This window comes from Apis laboriosa, unplaced genomic scaffold (assembly GCF_014066325.1).
Source record: "Apis laboriosa isolate Shangri-la unplaced genomic scaffold, ASM1406632v1 scaffold113_cov153, whole genome shotgun sequence".
NCBI lineage: Eukaryota > Metazoa > Arthropoda > Insecta > Hymenoptera > Apidae > Apis > Apis laboriosa.
Window position 1 is genome coordinate 884,147 of NW_025220892.1, and position 25,404 is coordinate 909,550.

Consider the following 25,404-nt stretch of genomic DNA (forward strand, 5'->3'; position numbering starts at 1 on the left):
GGTAGAACGCGCGTGTACCGCGTGCACTTAGTTTATCGTGTATCCAGAAAGAGAGAAAGACAGAAATAGAAAAAAAGAGAAAGATAAAAGAAAACAACGAGCACGACTCTCAGAGTCTCGAACTCGAGAAGTCTTCGCGAGTCCGGCGAACCGACACACCGCTCACCGATTCCAAAGTCCGTCGGTAGGCTCAGTTGTCTCCGAACCCCCGTACTGTTCGGATGTAGCTACTTTTCGAGTTTTATTTAAGTTTTTTTTCACGTTTACGAAATTTGCTTGTTTCGCCGTTATTCGCTGTATTCTTGTCTCTGAATCCATCTTATTTTTTGAATTTATGTTCGTTTTTCACGGACTCGTGTGATCGTTGTGCGGTGGAACTCAATTTTGAAGAAAAAGGAAAAATAAAAAAAACAAACTTGATACGAACATTTTACGGAAGGAAACATAAAAGGAGAAAAGTTTTTGTTCCGTGGTTGTCAATAATTCGCTTTTACTAGAATTGTTATTTTTTTTTTATTCACTTTTCCACGGTTACATTTGATTGCGTGCAGTCAATTAGAAAAACGAGAAAAGAAGGCAGAGCGCTGGAGCGGCGAAGAAATCGAAAGAAACTTGAGGAGAAGAAAGGAAGAAAATCTCATCGTTTGAACGAACGAATAATCGAGCATCCTTAACACGTAAGCAAACATTTTTCTTTTATACATTTTCTTTATTGATTTTTGATAGATTTCGAAAAATTCCTTAATTACTATTAAATCAATTGATTTTCTTCTCAAGCAATTGAATCAATCATTTTCTCGTTGTCCATTTCTTGGTTAGTTAGGAAACGTATCACAAGGAAGTATACGCGCTCAAGCCATGCACATGTACAGTTATTTAATATTTATCACTGGCGACCTCATTTATTTTAAGTTATCGGATATCGGTATTCTGCTTGAGTTCGCGCGCGACACCAATGCAACTGTGGAAAAAGCTGATGCGAGAAATCGGATACGAACGAAAATAGTGGTCTGCCAAAGGCAGAAAGTGTAACGTGAAATTGTCATCGGTATATACTTATACGCTGTGTGACACGCTCATAAAAGTGAATTTAAAAGTCCCGGTCAATTATTATATTGATGTATATGTAAGATTGACTTCTTGTATTTCAGTAGATCCGTGATCTATATTTATCTGTTATAACTTATATAATTAAAATTATTCTTTATTATATTGGATCATTGAATTCAAACGAACGGTAATTCAAAACAAATAAATATCCTGCTAAAGAAATGGAGTTTTTATTTAAACTTTACAATTAATTATTTTGTTGTGATCTGATAGTGATTTAAATATCATGTCGAACGATGTGAATATTCGAGAAATAGCAATACGAAGATAAACAATCATATAAAGAGCATTTCTCAAGTAAAATGAATTTGAAATTCTATTTCATGTCGCGTTTTCGACGATATTTGGAAATACAATAGCGACATCTTGCTTCAGATCGTATATGCATAAATTAGGTTAGATGATATTGTAAATGATTTAGAAGATTGTGAATTTGTTATTAATTGTAATATAATAAATAATAAAGTTTGATAATAATTGTGAAATAAATCATATAAAAGTGACAAAATTTGGATATTTATGTTTTTTAAATTAATTCGTTGATTTATTTTTTTACGATTCATTCATGCCAAACTATGCAACAAATTAAAGATAAATGGAAATAAGAAAAATCAAAGAAATGAAATTAATGAAAATGATTAAACTTTAAATACTTCTATGCAAAATAATGAAGGTAAATAAAAAAATTTTTTACAAATTTAAATCAGTATAATTTTATGTTATATATAGAGCATAGAATAGAAAATGTAATGTAATATAAATATTATAAATTATAGATAAATTTAAAAATAATAATTAAGCAAATAATTTCAGCAATGATAAAAATTTTATTAATGAAGATAAATAAAAATGAAATTAATGTAAGATTCTAAATAAATCTATATTATTCAGAATATTATAAACAAAAATCATAAAAAAATATATTATACATAGCAAAGAAAAAAATCTTTGATAAAATACCTAATAAATATCAATAAAATATCTTAAAATATCTAGTTAAATTATGTATAACATTAAAAAAAATAATTATTTTATTTTTTAAAATATATATATATTTAATGTAACATAATATAACATAAATATAAATTAATTTATGAAAGAAAAAATAAATATTATAAAAAAAAGGATTGAATAGCATATGGAAATAACAATGATTTATAATAATAAATAAAATGAGTTTGCATCAAATGTATACTGTAAAAAATCAAAATAAAACATGATAGAATCTATATGTAAATATAATAAATAAATTTTTAATTGAAAGTTAATTAAAAAGTAATTGAAGAACTAATCAAGAAAATGTATAGAAGATAAAGAGAAAATAGAAGAAGATATAAATTGTTATAAAACATGATCATTGTTATAAAACATTGATATTTTGTACGCGATTTCGTATATATATATATATATATATACGGCAATTTTGTTACGTATCATCTCTTTGAAACATAATTTCATCTAGATGTTATGTTTATTTTATTAAGAAAGAATTTCGTGATTACATAAATTATAAACAGAATAATATAAATATATAGCACATTCATATAAGTTTTTATATAAATATTTTTTTAAATTTTTCAAATGGTATAAAAATACAAATACAAGCATATTCCATGCAACATCTTTATGAAATTATTGCTCTAATTTATGGAATTATCGTGATTTTATTCTTTATATATGTAATGTTGAACTAAATGAGTTATGACAAATCATTATATCGAGAAAAAAAACATTTACCTGCTATGACTCCTAATATAATGTCTAATTGTTTCGAACAGTGACACAGAACAAAAGAATGCAAATGAACAGTGTTACGAGTTATGTTTCTGTTAGGTACAGCTGCGTTGAATTATCTTTGAAATTATGATTTTATTCAGAATATCGAGATTCCAACGAATCAAAAGTCAGCTAATATTTTGTCTTTGTCTTTAATTAAATTAAGATTAAATTAAGACGAAAAGAATACAGGGTATAAACAATAAAAAGGTATAATTTAAATACCATTCAATTTAATGATAACTGATCGATATTATGTTTTTGCTTCTGTCTAATTACAGTTTATGATTCGTCATTTTTATTGATTACAATTTGAATTTAATTTTGAATTTTGAATTTTTATATTAGCACATTCATAAATATATAATTTATAAAAATAAAAAATAAATTATAAATATGCTATATTATAACTATATTATATATATTTGATTTAGATTAATTATACTTACTTATATTATCTTATATTTATATCTTTTGTTATTATATTATTTTATATTGTCATTTTTGATGACATTTAATAAACATGTTTAGTGTTTTGTCCAAATTTCTAATTTGAAATGAATATACTTACTTATACTTATCATAAAAAACATTAAATGCATTTCCTCATATCATTGAATCTTTTTTTTAATCGATGCATTGCCTTCTTTTATTTCCTATGTCCGTATAAAGTCTGACCAACTTTGGTTAATCAGTATTTACGTCAATATCTTAACCTCGTGTCTCATTGTTCAAGCGAAAACCTTTGTAAAAGTAGTTACAGAATAAGCATACGATCAGTAAAAGTAAAACGCATTGTGACTTGTTTAAATAGATTTACGAAGCAAAAAATTGTCTTTTATACATTCAACTTGATCAAAATTTACTGAAAGTTCGTTACAAAGTTAATTGATCTTAATTTTTTTTTAATTCTTTAATATTAAGAAATTAAGCATAAATGTATTACATTGATGATTAGAGTTAAAATGAAGATTAGAGTTTATGAAAATAATATATAGATTTAATTTTTCTATTTGAATAAAAATCAATATTAATTTTGAAAAACATTTGTATGTTCTAATAATCGCAAAAATAAAAGAACTTAATTTTAATCTAAGTTGAACAAATTTTAGTTAATTAAAATTAATTAATCTTTGGATTGATAAAAATCAGGTGATTGATTCTTATGATCATTTGTAATCCAAATTAGATTACATTCTTTAAAAATTATTTTTTTAGCAAAATTATGTATTAATTAAGGAATTATATTTATTAATTGTACTATTAATTATATATATTATTAAGGAATACTTGAGAAATCTACTAGAAAAATTTTAAAAAGTAATTATTTTTTAATGATCTAGGATGGATAAATCAAGATTAATAAGGATAGTAATGAAAACTTTTCTTGAAGTTTTCAGAATATTTTTATATATAAACATTAATGATATTTACGCATTTTACGTATCGAAATTTTAACAAGACTAATTTCCATTGTTATATTATGAGATTGTAACTAGTTTTGAATTCTCGTATGTAGTATGAAGACTGCATAGTAGATGCTTACGCCTTGGAGTATTTTGTTGTGAAACGATTGAAGCATTTACGAGTCGATAGTTCTACGAGGACTTTCTAATCTGCCGTATATACGTACAGGGTGTCTCGCAAGGTGTGCCGTGAATGCTGCGAGTGACAGATTCCTAAGTCGAAAATACGTCGACCAGCATCGTTTTTTCGCTATGATTCCTGAGTTTTCAGTTGCACTAAAGTATGTGACAATATTCAAAATATATTCAATTTCATTACGAACACTGCAGGTGAGAGAATTTAATTAAATATGAAAATTATTATTATTTTTTCTATTAATAATAATATTTTTGCTTAACTTGAAATAGATAAAAAAAATATATATTTTAATTTGCTAAACAGTAATGATTTATTTTTAAGTTGACAATAATTAGTATATTTTATTTTATCATATCGATTGTAATTTATTATCGAATAGATAATTTATTTTTTAGTTCGCAAATCTTCTCGAAAGCATCGTATATAAATTTGTTACTTGAAGATTCTTGAATTTACTGGAACTTGACGAACCTGTTTCTCATGTCGCGACTTTTGTCGCAAATTTCTTGATTCGAAAGTACGATAACTTGTATGAATCTTTCGCAACTGCTATTGATTATGTGAATATTGTAGATATTCTAATCAAATGTATGAGAAATTGTTTGAATTTTTATAATAATTTGAAATTATATTAATTGTAATCCATTATTCAAATTATAAACGAATTTTTTTTTCGATTTGATTTATATATATGTGAATCTTTCGATCTTCATCATATTGAAAGTATAAATATACATACAATTATTTCAATAAAGGCATTCAATGCGAAACGAAGTTGCATATGGTTTCAGGAATGCAGTACACGTGGAATGCCATTCAGATAAATTGTATTTTTTATTATAGGAGGGTTGGATTCTTTAAATTTTTTAATATGTTGAACGATTCGAAAATTCATCTATGAATGACTATGATGATGTACGTTTCGAATTAATAATTAAAATTGTTTCGCTTAGACAAATATTTGATAAATAGATATAAATAGATATAAATTTGGATATATATTTAGCCGAAATCATTTAAATAAAAATTTCTTAAATCGTGTAACGTCAAATTGTACGATCATGAAATTTAATTCTAAAGAATTTCAATATTTTCACAATTAAGAAAGATGATTTTAAAATATAATAATATAAAATTAATTTTGCTACAAACTTCAAATTTTTATGTTTCCAATAATCAAACATATTCTATCATTTCAACAAAAACTTCAGCATAAAATTGAAATGAAAAATTACATTTTTTGATATTATAATATTAGTCATGTTTAAAAATTTATTAAATAATAAAAAAATCACGAATCAATTGAAAATAATTAATAGCTTATTATTATTTTCAATATTCTATTTCTTGCTAATCTATAAATGACGATTCATACATGTAATTCAACATTTCTGATATTTCCAGTTTTACAACACTTAAACGAGATAATGCAATATGCGTTTTTTCCACTAACTTTTCACGATTACCTATACACTAACTTTATCGTCGGCCATTAGTGCATTCTTATCCTAGGAAAGGTTTCGAACGTGAATATTACATTGTTTAAACGCAACAATAACAATGCAGAGACGAGGATTCTTGCATCATTTGGGTCAGCTTTATCCGTATTTACAATGGCGCATACGGGTGATCACGTACCGTTGAAAAACAAAAGCGAGGATTTTCAAAAACAGTATTTCTTCGGAGAAAAAAATTATTTCCTATGGAAATAATGTTAATATGATTTGTATATGACATACTATATGTTAAACATATAATAAATGAATAATAAGGATTCATTGATTGATAATTATTAAATTTATATTGGATAATTTTAAATTGCATAGATCAATAACTTGTTTATGATTTGTATATCACTATTAAAAAAAAGAGTGTGAAGAAAGTTACAAAAAAGAGACAAACAGAAAAATTTACCATGTTTAAGAATCAAGGTGAACTTCTCGTTGAAGAACTCGAGTGTCATATTTTTTGTTTTTTTTCTATGAGAATTGAAAAAAAAATTACAAGAAAAATTGTTGTAGCCTTGCAAACTTTGGACAAGGTGATTTAAAGTACCAAGTATCAGGACACTATACATCTTCGATAGATGCAACCAACAAGTTTTCTAATATATAATATTTTTTTTCTATTATTATGCTTTCTTATATTTTTTTGAATTTAATGTATTGCATTTTCTTTCAGCATTTCTTTTGCATTAATCATGTTATTATTAAAAATTTTTATCTACTCACTTTATCATTTTTCTATTTTTTTTAATTAACTGAAATGCATTATAAATAAATATTGGAACTTATTGCGAAAATAAATTTCAAAAGGTTACAAATTGTTTGTTTTCACAATCTTAGTGAAAAGATGTACAACTGTATTTGGAAAAATTAATTTGACTCTAAGGTAAAAATATAATTTTATATATTTATTTACATATTTCCATTATCTATTACAGTATATTTATAGTATACTTAAATATAAATTTTAAACATTATAGATCGATAATTTTATTGATAAGATCTCAATAAAAAACTAGGTTATACATTATCAAAAAACTAGGTTAAACATTACATAATATTGTATATAATATTATATAATATCGAACTATATAATATCGTATTATATAATATACATATATAATATTATATAATATCGAAAATTACATAATAAAAAAATAGTTCTTAAAATATTGAAAATTATCGAAAAAAGAAACTAAGTTGTACTCAGTATAGATATCGAAATAATGTTTAAAATGTCGAAAATTACTCAAATGGTTAAAAGTCTTACAATTAAAATATATTTTATTTATAGTGAAGTCTTTCTAGTATTTGATATAAATGATACATTTTAATCTCATATATTTTTTTTATTATTAGTTATTATATATTAATGATTTCTTAATTATCTTGATATAATTTTTATGGATCTAATATATAAGAAAGATATATATTATATTATTCCAAAATGTTTTATTGAAAATAAGATAATTATCATATAAAGTTCATGCGATTTTTCTCAATGATTTATGAATTTTCTTTTCTAATAAAAACGATAAAAATATTGACATCACGATCGATCAAGATGTTTGCATAAAGTTCATATTTTAATGCGTCTGACATCATCTAAAATGATGATGAGGTCAATAAGATGTTTGATTTTTATTGAAGAAAAAAAGGAAAGAAAAATTCAAGAAGAATAAGGAAAGAATAAAAAGCAAGTATCATGGTAAGCGGAGAAAAGGCGGGAAATTTTGAATAGCGTCCAAAGCCATTTATCGAACCTTGACCTCGTCGTTTGCACTCCAATTAATTTCAAGGCAAGGCACGCGCACCCCTTTCCACCTTCTAAACTATGTTTATATGCTAAAAGTTGATAATAGTTTGTTACGTCGTATACATGCGTAATGCAATCGAAGCTTGCAGGAGATCGTTTTATGGATGTCATTAGCATAAGCTGGTTTCCTAGCTGGTCAATGATAAAAAATCAAGATACGGAAATTGGCTTCTTTTACCATAGCTTCTGAGAATGCTTTTAAATGCAATTTTTATACACCTTCCAAGAATAAAAAGAGAAGCTTGCCTGTCGAGGTATTAAAACCCGATATACAAGCTAACGATTAACACCGTGGACAACTTCTGTTTTTTTAACGAGCCGGATTCGTTGAAAAGAGTGCCAATTAATTACATGTTTCATATATAGAAACCGTCGTCAAATATTTCCTCCATATTTGCTTCCCTTCTCTCTTTTCTATAATCGACGATTGAAAATGAAAAAAATTTTAAAAATCCAGTGGTATAAGTATTCTTTTACATATTCGTTTTTACTATATACATATATTACGAACATACTATTATACTATAGTGTGATATATATAATCTTGTTTTTTTTTTGCGCTATTGACGAAGTATGGGATAAAAAATATCGAAACATATGTTCGATATTAACATGTTATGAAATTCATAACGGTCGGATAGTGAATGGATGACTGGAAGCATCGATAGATTCGTTCTCTCGATGTACAGCGTCCATTTGTTTGCAAGAGAAGAGGAGAAATGGTACAACAAGATCCGCGGTTAAAGCAGAGTTGAAGGTCGTTGGGAACTGGTTAGGGTGGGTATTCTGTTCTCGTGGTACTACACTTTGGTGGCCGAATCGTGTTCAAGTAAGTCAGGGTCATGCAAACCGTGTTTCTGTGCTATCGATATAAAAGTGAGAATTCAGTTACGCATATTTACTACACGTACGACGATACTTAATTACGCATACCGAAGATAGACTGATTTTTCGATGCGTATAACCATATTCCTTGTGTAAATATGGCGGCGCGCCACTGCGTTTGAAAAGAACTATAGAATCTTTGCTTCGATATTTCACGTTTGTTTTTACTGGCATTTTTTACGTTTTGTTAAAAAAATAAAAATTGTTAACGTTTAATCAAAATCTAGTACGATTCTAATTGTTGAAATCCAAATCATCTGATAATATTCTAATGAAAATCAATAAATTTTATTCTTTTTAAATTTTTTATAATTTTTATAATTTTTATAATTTGAATTTACATCAAATTTAATTATCGCTTTTACAATTTAATAATTACATTGTATAATAAGAATTTTTTATAATTTATAATTTTTATAAGTTTTTATAATTTATCAGCAATATTATCAGGAATAATCTATCAAAATTATATTTTCAATTATTTTTATTATTTTCAATTAATTACAATTTTAATTTGATATCCCAGTGCAGTATTTTCGATTAAAATTTCAAAGAAATTGAAACATTATAAAATTTTATATGATATATTTTACAAAAAAAAAATTTTTTTCGAAAAAAATCTTCGGCATTTGTTCCAAAAAATGTCAGATTTTTCATTGTATCTATTGTACGAAAGCCACGCGTTTCAATGGAAAACAATTCTCACATGTTTTCTCTTCGGAACATGTTTTCTCGAAGGACGAAACGAAGAATTCTCGTATCGCTTGCTTGCTTGGTACGGCGGTATTCTTGTTATGCAACAGAAAGATTAGTTATGTCTTTTCGTCTTGCTTTTCCGCAGCTTTGTCTTTCGCTAGAAGAAAGAAAAAAAAAGAAAAGAAAAAGAAAAGAACGCCCTGCATGGAAAGGAACGTGAATCTCGCGTTTTATCCATGTTTTACCCGTTAGTACGAGGAAACGCGACCTTTCGAAATGGCGGGAAAGGTTTTTATTTTAAACTTGACAGGTTTTTCGTTGTATATTCGTGCGCATGCTAGCCTTCCGCGAACTGCTTCGATCTTGATTAACGACCATAATAAAACCAAGGTTTACTTATTCTTCTTCTATGATCTTCTCTCGCATAATTATCACGATTTGATCGTTTTAAGATAGATCGTATGCATATTATTATATATACTGTTTTTGTGATTGTTGAATAAATTGGATCTATTGAATAAAAATTTAAAATACGTATAAATAGACATAATACTATAATATTTTCAGAAAAAAAAATGTAAAATTTTTATGTAAAAAAATATTCTTTCACTGACAATTATTTTTATTACATTTATATTTTATTATTTTATTATTTATTATCATTTTAATTAATGATTTATCAATTTATTTATTTTTATTATTCATAGTCACATTTGTTATTGTAAATTGATAAAACTAAAAACTTATTTATTTTTTAATTAATCTCACTCTCAATTTTAATTGATACATATAGCGCAATTCCACTCTTTTTCTAATTTAAATTCATCGTGAAGATTCTTTAAAGCGTGTATTCATATGCTTAACGATTATCGTGCTCAGAAAGTCATCAGAATTCCATCTCATAATTTAAAATAGTCGTTCGTTCGATCATGGAATATTTTATAGATACGAAATGACAAAAAAAATATATAAGATCTTCAAATCTTAAAATAATATAAGTAATAAAATCTCAAAAAATATTTAATTTAAAGAGTATCATTGTGGTTTTTATATAATTATGCTTAATATACAATGAAATTTAACAATGAATAATTTTCAAGAAATATTAAATATATGTCCTTAATATAAATAGAATAATGAATTCTATAATCTGGATTTTTTAAATTTCGATCAAATGTATTCCCTTGTAAGAAGGATAGTGATACAACTCAACGTTTTGAGAAGTGAAGAATTTAAACATATACACTATTAATCGAATTTCTATTATCTATACATTATTATGTACACTTATATATTTCACGTAGCGAACAAACTATGGTGAAATCCAACAATCTTTCAAAAATTTCAATCGAATTGAATCAATCGAATCGATCAAATTTGACCAGGGAGGTCTCTTCATATGAGCAAAAATTACCCTTTAACTTCTGCAGATTTCGATATGATATTCTCTTTGGCGTAAACAAATGTGTTTAAGAGGGGGCGGAAGAAAGTCAAGTACTCGCACATAGTTTGAGAAACGCTGCCAATGAAATCAAGATTCGGGAGAAGGGGGGGATCAGAGCGCGCAGAAAGAGTTAGCGAACGAGGTGAAGGTATTGCGAGCGCCGCTTAATTGCGATGCACGCCGTACGACACGTGTCACGGCATTGTGCGGCCGGTCACGCATTCCCATCGATTACATCGACGACAAACGAATTTACAAGCGCAACTGGAACGTGATTCGCGAACGCTTCAATAAGGCCTTTCCAAATGAAAAAAAAAAAAAAAGAGAAAGAAAGAGAGGAATAAAAAGTAAAAAGAAAGAAAGGAAAAAAAAAAAGAAAACCATTCCCTTTAAACTGCACGATTCGTGACGAGGTCTTCGCACGCCTCTTCATACCAATGAACGATCCGTTATAAATCGCTTTTACAGAAAATACGCGCTGTTGCACGCGCGCGCCACCGTCCATAACTATCAGCCTATAATATACGAGACGTTCTTTCTGCACCTCGATACGAAAATATCTCGTCTTCCTTGGCTGAGGCCAGGTTTTTAACTATAAAACCACACGGTTGGAATATCTTCCCTGATAAATCGTGGGATCTTAATTCTCGAGAGATTAATCAGATTGTTCGTGTTGCGTGCAAAAGGGAAAGGAATTTTTTTCAAGGAGGAAAGGGCAATTTGTTTTCGAGAGCTGTTCTCACGCTATAGTTACGTATTTAAAATTTTTTTAATACATTTCCTTTTATGATTATTAACAAATCTTCAAATAAGATTAATGATAATATATCTTTATATCATTGCGTACAACCAATTTTAACATTTATTTTTTTAGTTTTACTATGAAATCCTGCCTGTTTATCAAATTATATATATATATACCACAATATATTAATTCGTTTAATTAACAATGTTTCAGGTAGCAAACACGTAGAATGGTAGCCTCACAACACGACGGTACCAGAAGTGTCGGTGGCGGTGGTGGCGGAGACGGTGGAGGCGGCGGTGGAGATGAGACCGTGTACACGGTGACCGTAAGCGGTGTCGGTTACAGGAACGAGGGTTACAAGGACGACGGTAACGACGGTATACCTCCTGAGCCGCAGAAACCACCGCAATTATCGTCGACGGACGATGACACACAATCAAGAAAGTTCAAACTCTCCCGCGGCGAGAAATGGCGTATATTGAAGAACATTAGCACCGTATCCGTGGCGTTTATGGTGCAGTTCACCGCGTTTCAAGGCACGGCTAATCTGCAGTCGTCGATTAACGCCAGTGACGGTTTAGGCACCGTGTCCCTTTCAGCGATTTACGCTGCATTGGTGCTATCATGCATCTTCGTTCCCACCTTCGTTATCAAAAGGCTCACGGTTAAATGGACATTGTGTATTTCGATGCTGTGTTACGCACCGTACATCGGGTCCCAGTTCTATCCGAAATTTTACACCCTGGTACCGGCTGGCGTGCTCCTTGGCTTGGGTGCCGCGCCCATGTGGGCAGCTCAGGCCACCTATCTCACACAGGTTGGTGGTGTGTACGCGAAACTCACCGATCAGCCGGTAGACGCCATCGTGGTCAGGTTCTTCGGGTTCTTCTTCCTTGCCTGGCAGACCGCTGAACTCTGGGGGAATCTCATTTCTTCGCTGGGTAAGTCAAAGTCTCGTTTATCTTTTTTCCTTCCTTCTTGAGTTAAATCCAACTTATTTTATTTTTAGATTTTTTTTATTTTTTCATGTGTTTAAACTTGCGTGGAAGTATGTGTATACAGATAAAAATTTTCTTATTTAACTTGGATTAAGTTTCCGTAGAAAGACGTACGCAATTTTTTTTTTTTTTTTTTTTTTTTTTTTTTTAGTTAAGTTTGGTTAAGTTTATAGAGAAATACGAATGCAAAAATTTCAAAGGTAAAACACTTGGTGATTGAATGAACTTTTAATAAAAGATTAATGTAATAAAATCCATTGTTCTTGACGTTTTGTACCACTAAACGAATGATATGAATGAAATTAATATGCTGCATCATGTAGTTGCAGTCAATGAATGAAACTTATCAAAGAACGAGTTATATGAATTAAATATTTATTTATATAATAATTTATTACAATCAATGATGTACGAAGTAGCAATTTTTCAATGAAATTTAACTTGTATCTCGGTTATGAATTCAACAAATATATCATAGTAACTTTATTATTGTAGTTAAATTAATTACAATTATTATGAAATTTTTATTATCAATTTAATGTATGCAATAATAACAATATAATTTATGACGTAAAATAAAAGTCATAAATTTCAGAAAATTCTAAAAATAAAATAATATCCATAGTTGACAGGTATTTTAAAAAAAAATTACCACTCATTAAACGATAGTAAAATTGCTAAAATATATACATTATTATCAAAATGACAAGATAAAAAAACAACGTAAGAAAATCCAGAAAACATTCCACACAGTAAATACCTATCCACCAATACTATAAATTGGCTCTAATTAACCATACCGTTAGGTTAAACAGTGTCTCATATGCACGAACATTATCCGCCTCGAAGTTCCCTTGAGGCAAAAAAATGCGACCAAAAGTTCCATCCCATAAAGAAAAAAAAAAAAAAAAGAAATCTTCAATTCACCGATTCCTCCGTTCTATATCTACCGATCCGTGTCATAAATTAATCCTCCAGAACACGTGCCCAAAAGTCCCTTTCTAAGAAGCATTTAAAATGCAAATGCCGAAGCCCATCTTTCTCGAGGATCTCAGGTCGCCAAGAACGGTTCGAACGATTCTTAGAGAATCTTTCGAAGGTCGGGTTGGAATCGGTGTCAATATCATACGATCCATCATAAATTTGGTGATCAACTTCTCCCACCACTCTATCTATCCCACCAAGATCTATCGAGAATCACCGATCCACACATGATCGAGTGGGCTCATTTTCGAGGCGCGAAACGACACTCGTGGACAACACATAGAGTTGCGATTACGCATTACACGTATAGCGGTATATGTACAACAGTGATAATACACGCGTAGTGAGACTCGCGCCGGGCCAAATATTCGCTCCTTTCCCTGACGAATTGGCTGGCCGGTCGGTCGGTCGGCCTACGAGGTCGACAACACGACAACTCTTACCACTAACGTTCTCCATGGACACACTCGAGTTTCGAGCTGGTCTGACTGACAACGCCGGCGAGAGACTCGTCGAGAAAGACAGGCATGCTCGAGGGACAGTGATGGAAAACGCTTTGCACGCGGGAAGAAACGAGATTTATCCGGTATAAACCTGTGATAGTCGGTTTCCGTACCACCTCGTACACATTCCCCGATAACTGGACAGCGGTAGCGCGGGATTTAACCGTTTTCTATGATTCGAACCGTTCGATCGACGCTTCCTCCCTGGCGGGCAATGGCACTTCCGTTTATTCTGCTTGATTCTGTGCGCGCGACGTGGTCCAAGTTTTCACTCGAGAGATAGGTTCCAGGTAAACCGTAGTTTTATTCCTTTTCTTCCTTTTTCTCTCTCTCTCTTTCAGTCTCCTTTCTTTCTTCGTGTTTATAGGTTATGGAAGTTAATTGATCTTTTAAGGTTATGTCAATTTTGATCAATTGATCGCTAAATTGTAGTTGATTATGATATATCACGTGTTCTTTATGATCATACGTATTCATAATTATAAATTAATATTTGTACAAACAAGAAAATAATTATTGCCTTATAATTTAAAGGAAGAAATAAAGGATGGAAAAAGTATTATATCCATTCCTTTTGATAAGTTAAGTATATGTTATATTTTCTATGGATCATTTTATCACAAAAAATATAAAATAAAGAAGAATCCAGATAGATAATGTTCTATAGTAGGCGAAAGGAATGGAGAGGGAGTTGCATGTTGACGGCCTTGTGTAGTCAATTGATTTCGAACGAACTATAAGCGCGCCTTGCTGAAACCTGTTTCTATTGAGTTTCTTCCGATATCTGTATGAAGAATTTGTACTGTTGGAACTGGGAATTGTTCGCGTTTAGAACAGAGGAAATTTTTGCTGATTTTTTTTTTTTAATAGACTTGTACAATGGTTTGTAACATAGTGTAAGTTGATATAAAGATTGATATAAAGACTGTATTTTAAGTGCACGATTATGAAAATGCGATAAATGTATTCATGGAACAATGTATAACTATAATGACTCATCGTTGCGAATATATAATTTTTCCTAAGCATATGTTTCTTGATTACATTTAATTTATGTTTTCGCGGTTTACGTTTGATCGAAACTATTATTTGCATTTTCTTCTTCGTCTATTAACGGTATACCTTTGATAAAGATATATATATACATATATTTTACATTTCTTGAATTCCTGAAAAAATTATTTCTAACGCTTTAATCATTCAATATTTCTTTAATAAACTTCTCCAATATTAATGAAATATTAAAAAAAAGAAACAAGTATCTTTAACATATATTTTCCAATCATTGTTCAATCCATTCAATCATATTATTGTTACACATAAATAAATTACATTTTTATTTATTTTATCGAAAGTATCGATTATAGAATGAATCATATATAATCATATTGTCATTCGTATTTCATTCAAACATCATCGCCTACCTTTTTCTATTCGCACTTTTCGAATTCAACTTCGATTTAAAAATAATTTTCAAACTTTGTAAATATTCATATTCAACTTTACGAACACAGGCGAAATATTTCCGATTTCCCGTTGTTTAACCGAGGAAATTACTGGAACAGTTGAATTGCTTTGCGCACATAAAACTGAACTTCTTCGAGCAGGAAAATCGCGTTCCAGCCTAACATACATGGGTTTTGCACACACGTAACAAGTCGAATATATTACAAGTCGATAAGTAGGACTTGCGGACAATCGGAAACGATGGTGGGAGACATTGTAAACATACTACGATATTATCAACGACGCTCTGGTGAAAGTTCCTGTCGTTCGCCGTCCGATGACCGCGTACGCGGATTGGCCAATGTAAATTCCAGAATACGTGGATATGTTTCGCTTTGGTGCGGTATAATCACCGCTTAGCACGATATTTATACGTTTGACGAACGAGATCGTTCGCGATACAAGAGAAAACGATGAATATTTTTTTTTTTTTTTTTTCAACGAATATAGTGAAATCTCTCACGATTTATTATCGATCGATGAGTCGGTTTTTTTTTTTTTGAGGGAGGAGGAACGAAAGGAACATTTCCTCTATCTTTAACCTTTTCGATTTTATCATATATGTGTCGCGTTTTATGAAATTTTTTTTAAATGCCTTTAAATGTGGTGAATATTGAATGATACGGATGGCCGATAGATCGTAATCGGATGCATAAACTTTTGCGTACATATTGCAAGCTTGATCGCCTGCAAAGTTAAGGAAAAAACTTGATAAATCCTTGAGAGATTTATGCTTACGGTGCGATAAGATTGCATTTTGTTTAGGGTCTCGCATTCCTTTAACATGAATTTTATGTAACGCGGTTTAAGAAAAATGTACGTAATAGAATTCGATTTTCGATAAATGTGGTATCATTAATAAGTGTCACAGTTTATAAGATCGAGGTATAATAATAAAAATATCCTATATTCGCTCCATTAATTATTTGTATATCCATTAGGTTATCGTAACGACAAAATTATTATAAAACAACGAATTTTTGAAAATAGACAGAAGGAGGAAAATGATCGAATAAATGAAAAAGAAACACGAGATACGCGGGGAAACAATACAGAATAAATTGTATTTACTTCCGAATCTTCATAATTCTTCGATCACGCCAAATTTTTTTTTTTTTTTAAGTGCTCAGCGGGGGAGAGTTCGGCAGTGGCAGCGAGAACAGCACCACCAACTCGAACAAGATCAAGCACTGCGGCGCAAATTTCTGCGTCCTTGGGAACGGTGGTCACGAGACCTTGGAGCGTCCTCCGGAATCGGAGATCTATGAAATATCTGCGATCTATCTGTCTTGTGTAATCGTCGCCGTCATCATCGTCGCCCTGTTCGTCGATCCGCTCTCGAGGTAAGTGCCAACATTTGTACATTTGTACAACAGGCTCGCGCGCGATTGGTCGAAAAGGCGCCACGCAGCTTTCCACTCTCCGTGTCGACCTTTAATTTCTCGCCTCTGCTTCGACCGGTCATTAATACCGGTTACAAATGCCTGCCTGACGCTCGTAATAACCGTATTTATTGCATTATTCGAACATTGTATCCCGCGAAAAAAGAAGGAAATAATAATAATAAAAATAATAATAATAATAATAATAATAATGAAGCAGGCAGATTCGCGCCGCCGAGAGAATAAGAAATCGTCCTCCAGGTTGATGATGATAGCGTTGAAATTACTTTCGCGTTATTTATCGTTGATAATTCAAATGTTGGATGACTCAAGTGCAATAGGTAGCCGTTCATTAAGCGGTACGCACACCGTTTCTTTTATTGGAACTGCTACGGTTAACGATTTATCGGAAAATCGACTCGACGATCACACGTAACAAGATGGAAATTTCGCTTCGAGAAATTATCCGTTAATTACGCTTGATTGATAATTGTGAGGCTTTGATCGTGTCGTCAGAGTTTGACACGACATTTCGTATTCCCTCGTTCCTTCGATGAATAACGATTTATCGTGTAATTTCTTCGAAAGGAAAAAATTATTTTCCAATTATTACATTATCCTATAATATATTCTCGCTTATTATTCATCCTTTATAACATTATTATAAATTATGGATTTCATTGCGCGAATTAATCAAGCGATTTTATACAGCGGTTGATTAGAAACGATTATTTTCTATTTATAATTGTTCATTAAGGAATGATTGTTCATTCAAGGAGTTAGAAATTTATTAGTAATTTATACGTGTCGTCTTACGACGATGCAGCATGTAGGACGCAAAATAAATTACACGTTTCTCGACGACTTATGATAAGACGTCTTAGCCGAAGGATTTCATTAAGTCGCGTATCCACGATGATCTTGAATTGCTAACGAATACAATTCTCTCGTATTCGAGAGAATTGGCCACGGGATCGTTTTCGTTTTAATAGTCAATATTTGATATCCCGTAGTTAAAGAAGTCCCATGAAATCGTATTTATCATGTAACAACCTTCCGCTTGTTATTACCGAGAAAACACTCGAAGCTTCTGGAAGAGACTAGCACACCTTGGACGTCGCTTAAAATTAAGCAAATATCGTCTCTATCGTTTTCGAGATGGATCATTACCGAAATTAACTAGCGAAACTCTGTATTTTTCTGTTTCCGCTATTGGAAACCCATCATTTCATTTCATTTTTTTTTTTTTTTCAACTCGCTAACGTTGTAATATCGGAATCTCCCGATTTTGCCCCGCGTAATTTTCCTTTCTTCCTTGAAATTTCCGTGCGTTATTTTGAATTATTTTTCAATAATTCGAATGCGAAACGAGAAAGAAAAAGAAAAGAAAGCTGTTTTTATTAACATTAGCAATTCTTCGAGAAGATAAACACGTCTTAATACTGTAAAGTTGAGAAATCGCGTATTTCGTTTTTATCTCAAAATTAAGATAATACGATAAATTCAATTAGCACTTGCACACACGCTGCTCGTGTTATTCGAATCATGATTTGTTGGAATTTAACGGTTTACATTTCCAAAACTGAACACACTGTACGGCATGCTCGCGTGTCACGTTCATAAGTTCATATATATGAGATAAGATTTTTGACATCTTTGTTTATTAAATTAGTTGATTTTAAGACGACAACGAGCGGGAAATGGCAATATAACTCGTATCTCAACGCGAAAAGGATCTTAATTTCATTATGCCTCGGCTAATTTCTATTTATTCTCATCTGTTTATCCCATTTAGTACGTCAGTTTTAAGTGGCTCTAACTCAAAAAACTCATTCATATAAAAGAATAGACAATCCTCTGTGTAATCTACAAAAGAGCAAATGTTATTGAACCCCTGTTATTTAACAAAAAAATTGTCACTCTCGATGAGTCATTGGCACAACGGTTGGCTTGCCTTTCGGATAAGTATAATGATGAAAAAAATAAATAAGATTTAGGCACGATAAAGTACGATCGATGAATGACGTGGATAGAATTGTTAACAACTATGAAATTATCAACGTTAAAACAGATATTGATCCAGTTTAGTCCCTCGAGGACAACAACACTATATATTTTAGAGTTAATCATCGTATTATGGACACAAGACGAGATTTATTTTTCTTCAATTAACGTTTAATATTTGCTTGTGTACGCTTTGAATCAGTATTCAAGTGTGTGTCAATAAGTACAATGCTCAATAACTATGAATAATTTTGTTTTACGATTGTTTTTTTCCTTTTTTTTTTTTTTTTTATTTTTTTTTTTTAATGTATGTTCTCTGGATAAGTCTATCGATAATAATTTATTTCTTTTCTCAAAACAAAAATTTTTCCACGCAATTGTCAATAATGCATTGATCAATAACGATATTGAATTATCGTTAATTTATGTTCAGCCTTGAATAAAATTAAGCGTCTCATTTCGTTCGTTCAACTTATTATTTTATTTGAATGGATAAGAGTTTCTCGGCCCTTTTTAATGACCATTATAAATCATTATATCACGGTTTCATATTTTATTAATTTCATTTTCTTTCCTGATAATTGAAACATGACAATTCTAAATTCCAAATTGAGTAGAAAAAAAAAAAAAAAAGAACAGACTTTTTATCTTTCTGCTAATTTGTATGATTGATATTAAATCAGTTAAGATTGTCATGTATAATTATTTCGTCTTATTTTTTCGCCTATTTGAAGTTTTTTTAAATGTTTATTCAAATTTTAAGATGGAAATTTCGATCGATATCANATTGAGTAGAAAAAAAAAAAAAAAAGAACAGACTTTTTATCTTTCTGCTAATTTGTACGATTGATATTAAGTCAGTTAAGATTGTCATGTATAATTATTTCGTCTTATTTTTTTCGCCTATTTGAAGTTTTTTTAAATGTTTATTCAAATTTTAAGATGGAAATTTCGATCGATATCAGATATTACATGTATGATAATTTCGTTTAACGGAGTTTATGAAATATCATTCTTGACACGCAACAGTAGCGATAAACCTTTAAGTTGTTATGAAATTTGCTTTATCTAAATTTGCACATATTATGGAAAATAATTTAAATAGATAAAGCATGTAAAGTCAGGTTTAAATTTTTGTCCATTGAGGAGAAATAAATTATCTAATTATATATAGGTGTATTTATTTCAAAATCTTTTACGAGTGAAATTTTAAACAGCCGCAAGAAAATCGCGAGCGATTAAATGTTTCGCAGGAGCCATTGTCATGAAAGCCGCTGAGAAAACGAAACGTCACGAATTGGTTTCTAACCAGGATGTAGGTTAATGAAGTTGTCACGCTAGAAATCAATGTCAAAACCGTTTCACTTGCGTGGATTCGCAATGAATGGGAAAAAATAATAATAATAATGAAAGAAAAAAGACCAAGGAAAAAATTACAGTCGAGCGAGAAAAAGAAAAAGTCCACCGTCGCCATCTGATTAAACGTAGAATCGTTCTTCCATAACGATATATAACAACGATATAATCAAACAATAAGAAGATCGAAAGTCGAGAATATTCATGTTTCGAAGAAATCAATTCGCGCGGATCCAAAGTTGGTTAAGAACGAGAGACATGGAACAAAAGAGGAATGAGAGAAGAGCATGAAGGGAAGATTAAAATGGGGGGGGGGGGAGAGGAGGGGAGGGGAAGGATCGCTTCGTGTTTCGATCGATTGGATGATGGAAGCGCGATGATGTGATCCGGGTACTCCCCTGGAAGCTTGCCTAAGGGGAAATAAATTATACATATCCTTTCGATGGGCAGGTGTCAACGAAAAAAATGCCACATCGCTTCGGGATACACGCCTCTTCGTTAACTGTCGTGATTTTATTTTATTAAAAAAAAATTTATTTACTTTTTTTTCCTCATTTTTTTCCCCTCTTCTTTTTTACGCTTAAACTTAAACATAATTTACATGTATAAAAAATTGTTTTTCGAATTTCCATAAAATTCTACGTCTTTTTATTTCTTTTCATTTTTTTTTTTTTTTTTTTTTTTTTTTTTTCGTTCAATTGGAATGGTATAAGATGTTTGTTTCTTTTCCGATAAGAAGAAAAAGTTTCTTTTTATAGAAAAAAATCTTCTCAATCAATCAAACTAATCAAAGATTGTTCTTTTCTTAGAATAATTTCTTTACAATAATTTTTCTCCTTCAATCAATCAAAAATTATTCTCTTCTTTATAAAATTTATTTCTCTGAATCAATTCGAAAGAATTTTTCAATTTATTTTACAAAAGATAATAACTTTTCTTTAATCGAAGCAAAAATCTCTTCTTCTAGTTTTGTTCTCTAATTATTTTATTAATTATTTTCCAATCGAATCGATCAGAACTTATTTTCTTCTCTGTCGAATAAATTCCCCCATATTAATAATTATAATAATTCTCGAATCATTTCGAATTGATTTTTTTTTTTCTTCCATCACGCACGATAGGATTTATCAATGGCCGATGGATGTATTACTACGAGCCTCGTGGAGGAAGCGAGTTTCCAGAAGTTTCCGGCAGCGGTTCATGAAAACTCGCCCACATAACGGAAGAGAAAAAAAAGAGCGAGAAAAAAGACAGTGATGTTTTTTTCCACGAGTATTACGAAACGTGCACCTTAATAAGCGTGTATCGCGCGAGATCCGCGCAAGATCCCCCTCCCCTTCACCCATTCAGAATCGCTATAAACATTGCTCTGCTCATGATTACAAAATAGCGTACATCCGACGCGGGATGCATCGAAGCACGGCGGTTACACAATCACCCGCCGCAATTTATACTTATTAAAACTCGATAAATTTCTAGCTGTTGCCAGCATTAAAATCTCGGGTGTATGCCGAGGGTATGCATGTGCCTGGCGCGCTATTGAATTCGAGAAGCTTTACGATTTGAAAAGAGCCATGTTATATTCGTATTTAAGAAAAAAAAGAGAGAGAGAGAGAGAGAGAGAGAGAGAGAGAGAGAGAAAATCAAAAGCCTGATTACAAAATTAAAAAAGATATATCGAAAAGAGTAAAAATGATTTCATAAATAAATGTTTGATCTATTATATAACATGTTATGAATTTTTATATATATTTCGAATTGTATTAAACTTTCTTGAATTGAAAATTTAATTACGTAAGAATGAATTTCTATTAATTGTTACGATGTTTGGAAAATTTAATATTGAAATAAAATTCGTGCAAGTTTAATAGATCTAATATTTCTCCTTCGAAAAAAGATTTGTCGGAAATATCGAGAAATAATATATATATATATATATATATACGTTTAAGAATTAGCATGATAGCAGAAATTTCGCGACGATTTCTACTTGTAATTATACAACAACGTTCCTTGACACATTCATATATTTATTTATTCGGTTGTCATACCTTATTAGTACCCTCTCGAAGAAAAAAACGGTATATTTCACCGAAACGAGTTATAAAAAGGGAAAGAAAAAGTTTATGGTTTTTTTGATTACATAAAAAAATTTCACTTGAAATAGATTGGGTGAAATTTTTCGATAAAATCATATTCGATCGGAATAGTAATAATTTCTTTAATTTCTCGAACACGCAGTGAAAATCATTTATGTGTACGATATAATTTGTTAATAAGCAATTCTTAATTTAAAACTAACGTTGACAATGTTGAAACAATAATAACTCGAATATTCATGAATCTCAATTGTTTTCGTTATACATTTTTGCACGAAAGAATGAATAACATAGAAACGATACGATAATTACACCATTTTCAAAAGTATTAAATATAACAATATTATCTATATATTCTCACATGGCGAATACATGAATGACACGGCATGGTTATTTATATAATAAAATTATTTTTCGCAATTATGAAAAAACGTATCTCAGAAAATGAATTTAAAATTAATTTCAATTCATTATGCAACCAAATTATGATTCTTTTAGAATTTAAAATATATGTAATAAATATTTATTACGTTCATTTCAACACAAATAAAATTAAGATAAAATTTTTAAAATAATAATTTTAAATATAATAATTTTTGTAATTCAATCACGTTATATACTTATTGGTTATATTATAACATAAAATCAACATAAAATCAAAGGAAAAAGCAATCGAAATTTCTTTACAATCTTTCATTCTCTATAAATTTAAGAGAAATCCCATATTAAAATTTCCATTGTGAAAAGAAAGCAATTGAAATCTTCGATTTATACCACTAGAATAATCCTCCATAAATAAGAGAAATTTTATTAGAATTCAAATATCCGTGTATAACACACAATTATCCATGTGGCCAAAATATAAATACCGTTATTTATGGGACTTTTTACGTAGCGCCATCCACTCGACCCAGCAACCGGATGGCTTCCGGCAAGTGATCGAGTCGTATAAGTGAGCCGACTTGTTGGAGATTTGTCATTTCAAGTTTGGTGAACTTCTGACTTTACCGACCATATCTCTCTCTCTCTCTCTCTCTCTCTCTCTCTCTCTCTCTCTCTCTCTCTCTCTCATTTTTCTCTACAGAATTTTTTTCCTCGATCTGATGTCGTCATTTGCATTTCAATCACGCGCTGTCTGGCGGAGAGCAACATTATTTGTGCCTTTTCTTAACAGTACATAGTAGCGTATACCAAGGACGTCTGTTCTCTTATCCGGACGTTGGTTTTTCAATGATATACCGTCACTAAAAATATTAATGGCTCGGAGAATGGTGATTTTCTATTGTAACATTTTCTATTGGCACCCGTACCATTTTTCAATTCATTCTCATATTACACGTAGTATATATACATTTGCATATGCATCGAGTCTAAGCTATATTTTCATTGATAATTAATGCGTATGACCTTCCGACTCGTTAGATCGAGAGATAGCTTCCCATGATAAATGGTGACGACACCTTTATATCCATGGATATAAATTGAAAAAATTGAATTTGATGTCAACGAAAAAATAAATCAACTCGTTTTGGTCCTCACAATTTTAGTTAATGAAAAAAAGGAAGGAAGACTCGTTAACTTATTTGAGGCGAGGATTCTATTGTAGAATAGATCTTTAAAAGTTGTTTAATTTTTTTTACTCGTTTATATTGAGAAATATGTTAGAAATGGAAAGATTTGATAGGTAAAGAAATGGAAATTTTAGATAATTTGGATCATCGATAAATATCTTTACGATATTAATTGATAATATAAAGTTGTAAGTTTTATCTGATAATATTTTATTTTCATATTATAATACACATATACCTGATGTTTTAGATAAAAATTACGTAACATCCCTGATTATCAATCTTAAATGGATTAGAAAAGATAGAAAGTACTTATATTATAAGTGTTAAGTATAATTTAGATAATAATTATTTTTATTATAACGATCAAATATATAGCAACGATACCCTGATTGAGAAATTTCAAAATAGTTTCTTATATAATTGTTCGATATGAATGAAAATTTTTACCAACGAATAACATTGTGCACGTACCATTCACTTCCATGTAATAGCGTTACATAGTATTATTAAGCGCGCAAAGACTGTTTAAAAGTAGTTTAAATGTAAGATGATGCAATAGGAAATAATTTAGAAATTCTAGAAATTCAAATTGACGATAATTATTTAACAATTAGAAAGGGATCGTAGTATGGATTTGAAAATAATTGTACGAATTATGTTTTCAATACTTCAATGACACAAGTATTTATGATTCTATTTCACTTAGAAATACGAATAAAAAGGATCATTAAAATGCAAATTTTATGAGTCTTTATAAATTACGTAAAAAAAGATGGTTTGTTATACACCGTATTACCACGGATCCGTGCTTCATTCATAGGATCCAGATACACGAGCCTCGTGTTGATGATTGTACTCGGATTTACGATCATGAAGCATAATATCGAAATGGTTAGAAAAATTGTCTTTTTCCTCTCCATCGTAATATTCGCGTCCAATATGCATTATTTCTTTCTATTTATCATCGTGAATATTTCTAAACATTCGAAATCAAACGTTTGTCCATATTTGATAGAATATTTTTAAGAACAAATTTTAAGAATAATATAGGAATTTTCTTAAAATTTTCTTAAAACATTTAATCAAAATACATACAATTTCTGGCCAAATTTACGAATTAAAAGCACGTTAAATATTTTTACGATTACGATATTACGATATTATCGTGAATCGTTCGTTCAAATTATTACTAATAATATATAGATATATAGAAAACTTGTCTTTAAATTTTTGCACTTAATTCTTACATATTATTTATTTTAAATATCTTATCTGTTTCACAAGATTTCAAGCAATTACAAATAGCATGTTGCAATTACAGACTTATCTCAAAAAATTATATTTCAAGGAATTATATTATATTATATATTATATTTTCTTGAAACATCTTATTATAAAAAAAAAAAAAAAAAA

General features: G+C 30.1%; 1 protein-coding gene across 2 annotated transcripts in view; it reads left to right on the forward strand.

The window, feature by feature from the left end:
- Positions 1-25,404, forward strand: part of LOC122716134 (UNC93-like protein) — a 44,187-nt gene continuing 18,783 nt past the window's right edge. Inside the window, exons 1-4 of one of the 2 annotated variants that reach the window (XM_043938934.1) lie at positions 1-677; positions 4,406-4,633; positions 11,796-12,526; positions 16,700-16,919. In XM_043938934.1, the coding sequence (XP_043794869.1) occupies positions 11,812-12,526; positions 16,700-16,919 (935 nt within the window). In that variant the 5' untranslated portion in view covers positions 1-677; positions 4,406-4,633; positions 11,796-11,811. The remainder of the gene's footprint in view (positions 678-4,405; positions 4,634-11,795; positions 12,527-16,699; positions 16,920-25,404) is intronic. The other variant, XM_043938927.1, reaches the window with a different exon arrangement.